Source organism: Struthio camelus, chromosome 12 (genome assembly GCF_040807025.1).
Source record: "Struthio camelus isolate bStrCam1 chromosome 12, bStrCam1.hap1, whole genome shotgun sequence".
NCBI classification, from domain to species: domain Eukaryota; kingdom Metazoa; phylum Chordata; class Aves; order Struthioniformes; family Struthionidae; genus Struthio; species Struthio camelus.
Window position 1 is genome coordinate 2,110,665 of NC_090953.1, and position 6,057 is coordinate 2,116,721.

The following is a 6,057-nucleotide window of genomic DNA, read 5'->3' on the forward strand; positions in this document are numbered from 1 at the left end:
ACTCCAGGAATTTTAAAACTGTATTCCCCAAATTAAGCATCTCCCAGGGAGTGGTTCTCATGGTCCATTACCCCCAGGTCTCCGGCGGCCCGGTGGGAGCCAGGAGCGCCCTGGGGAGCCAGCCCTGGTGCTCGTGCCCGTCTGCGGGAGACAAATAACCCCGAGCTTTCCCTCGCACGCGACCGTCCCCCGGGCTTTGAACATCCGCAGTCTCACGCTGCTGATACTGCAACGCCGCAGGCTCTGGGCGTTTTTAAGCCTTCCCTCCTGCTTGAGCCTTTCGCCCCCAGATGAGCCATTTCCCCGGCGCTGCATCCTCGGTACCCAGCGCGAAGGAAATCAAACCCTCCTGATCAGGCGGAGCGTTCCCATTTTTACCTCCCCAAAGATCCCATTAGCTTTTTGATCGCCAACGGACACGGAGAGCTCGCACCGAGCCCGCTCGTCACAGGCCCACGCTTCCTCACCTCCCACTTGCTCCTCTTCGCGGTTTGGGGGAAACCAGCCGAGTCTGCAATCCCATACGGGCGGCTGCACGCGCGATTTGCAACCAGAGGTTAAGTCTCTCTGTTTGGCCACTTTCCCCAAGCTTGTGTTATCCTTCATGTGACTCACATCCGTGACTTAGCCCCCCTCTTTGCTTTTCACTCCCCCAAGCCTTGCATCATCTGCCAACCATCAGGCCTGGCTTTGTGCTCTTCCTGCTCGCTGATAAGAAACAGAAAGTAATGCAGGGCAAAGAACGCCTCTCCGCAGCCCCGAAAGCCACAGCCACTGAGCAATTCCCATCGGCAGCGAGGCCTCCGCCTGTCAGGCAGCCTCAGCTCGTGGAACAACCAGCTTCGGGTTTCTAGAGCCGTTTCGCTACTTAATCAAAATGGGAGCGGTAGCGCGTTTGATCGCTGCTCCTGGCTTCATCAGGCAAGCAGGCAGCTTCGGACGAAGCAGCACACAAGTCCGACGAAGGCCGCTTCCCGCAGCCCTGCTCAGCGCAGCTGCCGTAGTTCCCTTCTGCAGTTTTCGGCTAAGCGTGTCTGGTCCCAGGCGTTGGACGTTTCGGCCCAATATCAGTGCCAGGGTGACCGGCCTGCCCACCGCGCGGGCTGCCACCTCTGCCCTCTTCAATACAGGCATGTCTTTGGGGTGGAAAAGGTCTCTGGAAATAGCTGCTGACACATGCTTTGCCTCCGAGGAAGAAGTACTTTGTGTGTACAGTTTTCGTGAGCCGATCCGCTTAGCTTTGTAACATAGACCCTTTTCAAGCCCCACCATACAGAATGGATTTGGACTTTTTCCCCCGTTTGCACACAGCGGACACCACCCAGTCGCGCTCGCTTGCGCCTAATCGATTCCTCTTTGATTCGGTAGCAGCAGATGAGCCCCGGCGACCCAGGAGGTCCTGTCCCACCCTGCGTACATCCCCCGTGAGCGAGGCAAGGCGCAGCAGGAGCTGGAGCACGGGCACCGCTCGCAGGGCTGCGGGCTGCTCCGGCTCGAATGCAAAGCTGCGACGGTTTCTGCGGCCCAGCAGAAAGAAAAGTAAGATTCATTTCCAACTGCTTTTGCAAAGCGGAGGAAATAGTAAACATCTTAACATGCTCTGGCATGAGCACGGCATGGAGATGCCAGGTTGTCCAGATGAAAGTCCTCCTCTCCACAGAGCAGCTGCGGGCCATGCCACGGGACCGGCTGGGCTACACCAGGAGTGAATTGCCCCCTTGCACAGCACCTTCCCAGCTGCAGGACATCACCTTCATTGACCCTCATTGCAGAGCCTGGAGAAAGACTCCCCAGGGCAGAGCTTGCAGGTGAGTTGAGGTTGCTCTTGGTGGGACCCGTGAGCTCCTTCTGCTGGGATTTCTCCTTCGGAGATGTGGAAGGACCACACAGAGAGGAGATGGTCGGCTTCCAGCCCCAGGAGAAGTTTCATGGTGTTGGGCAGATCCCTCAATGTGAGTCGTGGGCTCTTCTTGCATTTCAATCCGTTCTTCTCCATCCTATTTATAGCCTGACTAAACTCTTCCCTCCCCGGTAGAAAACTCCCCCAAAAGGAGGAGGTGTCGGGACGTGCTGCGTTCATTTGGCTTCCCTGCCGTGGGAGGCGCGGGTGGCTCGGGTGCCGATGAAACCGGCTCGTGTTGCGTATTGACAGCGCACGTCTCTGCCCCCGTGCTGCCTCCCCACGCGGGCACCACGCAGGAGCCTTTCCTGCCGATCGACCTGCCCGACAGCCTGCCCACGCTTCGGGCTCACATTAAAATAGCTCTAAGCCCGATTTTCAAGTCCGTTTTCATCAAAAGACAAAGGTTGTTCCGGAAGACTTGCAAGGTTTGCAGACCCTACCCCTTGCTGCTGAACTTTGCACACCTTGAAAGTGGCCCCACAGCTGCCCTGGGATGGGCTGTGACGGACCCCAAAGTCCTCCAGGACTTGCCCCTTGCCGGTGGAGCAACGCACCGAAACCCTCTCATTTACCCTGCCGCAGGAGAGCACCGCTACCACCTAGCCAGAGCGGGTCAGCCACCCCGGCGCCGAGGGCCGCGTCTCGGTTTGCCTGGCAGGATCCTGGCACAGACGCAACAGCAGGTTCAGGGCCCTGCGCTTGGGCTGCCTTTCGCTTGCGTTAAGATAGTCCATGTTGCAGGAAATAGCATATAATAAGGGGTACTGGAGCTTTGCGGAGCTTTAATGATTGCATACTCTGTGCACATGGTATAGATCCTTTTAGTTTATATATCATATACATATATTTTCTTGAAAATAAACAGAGGAGTCCTTCATCTTACTACAAAGCATGTTTTCCTTGCAACCTCAAGGCCTTTCTCAATTTAACACTGAATAAATCTGCACTGAAAAAAAAATCTGTAAGCAAGCACTACAAATTAATCGGCCTGGGTTAAACCTGACACTTTAATATCAATAAGTTTGCAGGTTTTTAGCATGATTAACGTTCCGGGTCACTCCTTCAATCCCTCTCCACCTCCAGAAGAGCTGGAAACACTCTTTTTTCAGGCACAAGCACTGATGCGTTTGTCCAGCCAGCAGAGGCTTCACAACAGCACGACGCAGCACAAGGTGCACCAGAAACAGACAACAGCAAACGCAAAAGCTGGCGGCTGCTCAGCAAAAAGACCAAACCAGACCATACGCAAGTTATTCGCTAAGGAGCAAGCTAGGGGGAAGCGCTTCATCCCCAGCACCCTCTTCACCAGCAAACCCGGCCCTGGAGCTCGGCTTCCTGCTCCTCGGGCCGGAGCTGCAACATCTCCAGCGCTCGGGCTGTGCAAGGCTTGTGTCAGTGCCGTGCCACCTCTGAACCGGGAGGTCGGTGACATCCGGCACGAGAGGCGGCGAGCAGAGCACGGCGGCTGCACCGTGACCGCCGGGGCTTCCCTCCCCAAACACCTTTTGTCTCTGGGCGCAGCGAAGAACCACGATGTTTTCGTTCCCGTTTGCTACGTGCGCGCAGGCGGCTGCCCTCGGGGTGCTTGGATGCCGCACGCTGATTAATTCAGCGCCAGGCTCCCCGAACCTGCGTCGTGCACGTGCAACGATGGGCGAGGGCTTTGCTTGGCCTCTAATATCGGACCAGCTCCGGGAAAGCCAAGTCCCTTCGTCCGCCGGCTGCTAGGCGGGCCGTTTGCTGCACCCTCGCTGCACGCAGGACTGGGCTTGCTGGAACCGAGCTCTTGCCCTGTGTTTGCTGGGAAAGCAAACCTGCTCTCTGGCCCCTTGCGGAGGCGATCGCAGCGTGCCAGGATGCATCCAGCCACCCAGCGTAGCCCCGGGGCTGCACCAGCCCCACGCGAGGCGGCCTGCCGCTCTGCAAGGGGATCGCTAGCGGGGGACATCGCTGCTTCGCCCCAACGTATAAACCTTTGCTCGTCAGCTCGCCTGCACAGCCGCCAACCGGGCACACGGGGCGAGCGGGTGAGTTTGGGCCAAATCGGTCCAGCTTGGGCAGCTCCGGGGCCCGCGTCCCGCTGCTGCCCTGCGAGGCAGCCCCTTCGCCCCGGACGCAGCCGCAGCACTGAAACCAACTCGGCGCGACCCAGGCCCCCCCGGACAGGGCCCGCTCCGGGGCCGCCCCGGCGGCTTCGCTCCGGCCTGTCCCGCTGCAGGACGGGGCCGAGGGGGGATTGCGGAGCTCGGCTCGCCGGCACCCCGAGCCGCGGGAAGCGGGGACGGGCAGCGGTCTCCGGGGAGCAGCACCGTCCCCTGCGCAGCACTGACAGCCACCTGCGAAAGCACAGCCTCCGCTTTAGGGTCCGGGAGAGCCCCGGCAGCGGGCGAAACGGCAGGATTTGGGAGCCGCGGCCGCTCCCGCCGTGCGGGCGGCATCGCTTGCAGGGGGAAGCGGGGGTCCGGGCCCCCCTTGCCCGCCGCCACCTGCGGACACCGGGCAGCAGCTGCCGGGCCAAGCGGCTTAGCGGGCTCTGGCTGCCGGCGCCGGGCCAGGGGGGGCCCTGGCTGCCGGCCCTCCCGCGCCGCTGCTCCAAAGGGTTAAAAATGCAGCAGAGCCGGGAGCTGGGCACGGAGCAACTCGGAGATGCGAGAAGCTGCCGGGGTAGGTGGAGGGGGGGGGGGCGCAGGGGGCCGGCCGGCGTCCCCCCCTCCCCGCAGCAGCCCCGCCGGGCGGGCAGCGGGGCCGCAGCGCGGCTGAGCCCCCGACAGCTCGTGGCACGTCCCGGGGGCGCGGGCGAGACAGGCAGGTCCTTACCTTGGTGACAGTCATGCAGAAACTCGGGGAGAAGTGAGCGAGCTCTCCAGAAAGCAGGAACTGGAAGCGGGGGGGGGGGGGGGGGGGGGGAAAAAAAAAGGCACAGCCCCCCCCTCCCGACCCCCCCCAGACGGCGGGGAAGGGCTCGGGGCGAGCGCAGCCGCGGCGGCTTCTCCCCGCAGAGGAATCGGCGTCAGTGGCTGCAGGAAGAGCGGGGAGCAGCCCGCCTCCTCGGCCGCGCCAGCGGGCTAAGCCGGGCCCGGCGGGGCGGCGGCGGCGGGGCCGGGCCGGGGGGGCCGGGGGCAGCGGCGGCCGGGGGCGCCAGGCCGCAGCGTAGGGCAGGCGACGAGGAAATAATTGCTAATCGGCTCCAAGGAGCAAAAAGGCTGGTTTGGGGTTTTTTTTTTTTTTGCTTTTTTTTTTTTTTAATTTTTATCTTATTTTTTAACTCTTTGAAAGCCAAACTTCCTCTTTCGGGCGGCCGGAGGCCGGCAGGCACCTGCTGCGCATCCCAGCCCGCTGCCGGCGGCGGCAGCGCGCCGGCTCCTGCCCCTCGCTCCGGGCTGCGCCCGCGCTGAGCACTTACAAAGACGTGCATGGAAGGAGAGAGCCCTCGGCGAGACGGGCTGAGCCGCCGCCAGGCAGCCATGTCTCCCGCTAAGCGCTGATGCCGCAGCTCCTTCCCCCTTGGTCGGAGCAGCGCTCTGCGCCGCGGGTGGGTTTTTGCTGCGTGGGTCGGATTCAGGCTCATCCGGAGCAAAGCAGCAAGGGGCTGCCCTCCGTGCTGGCAGCGCATCCCCCGCACGCCGCTCTTTGCCCCCGATCTCCCGGGCCTCGTAGCGACCAGTGAGTTCCAGGGTTTGCAGGCTGGAAGCGCAATTGTTCCCTTCTGCCCGCAGGAATACAAATAAATGCTGGTTCCTCAGCGCTAGATGGTTCACAGGCTGCGCCCCAATAAACCTACCCCCTGCAGCGCCGCCCACGCCGGGGGAAATAAGTTGCTTTTCCATTTTCTTCTGCCCCGCTCCCATGTGAAGGTCGGGACTGCAGCAACTTCCGCGCGTTAGTGAGAAGAGCGGCTGCGCTAGCACTTCTTCCAGTACCTGCAGGTTTTATTCCAATTCGGTGAAAATTGTTCAGAATTTTTAGCTTAGCCACTATTTTAAAAAATTTTGCAAAACGTCTTATTGCATCTAATACGTGATTCTTTTTTTTTTTTTTTGTTCCTACTTTAGCCTGTGAAAATTTTTTAATGTTAGAAGAATCCGGGGAGCGGAGAAGTGACGGCTCGGCTGCACGGGCACGCGTGATGGCCACCGCGCTCCTGCGCGACAGCC

At 60.7% G+C, this 6,057-nt stretch overlaps 1 protein-coding gene across 5 annotated transcripts in view; it reads right to left on the bottom strand.

Moving 5' to 3' along the window:
- CORO2B (coronin 2B) overlaps window positions 1-5,551 on the bottom strand; it is a 41,821-nt gene extending 36,270 nt beyond the window's left edge. The window contains exon 1 of one of the 5 annotated variants that reach the window (XM_068958513.1): window positions 4,721-4,961. In XM_068958513.1, the coding sequence (XP_068814614.1) occupies window positions 4,721-4,735 (15 nt within the window). In that variant the 5' untranslated portion in view covers window positions 4,736-4,961. Of the gene's footprint in view, window positions 1-467; window positions 642-4,720; window positions 4,962-5,306 lie in introns of those variants that run through there. The other 4 variants (XM_068958507.1, XM_068958512.1, XM_068958508.1 and 1 more) reach the window with 4 other exon arrangements.
- Window positions 5,552-6,057: the final 506 nt, after the last annotated feature.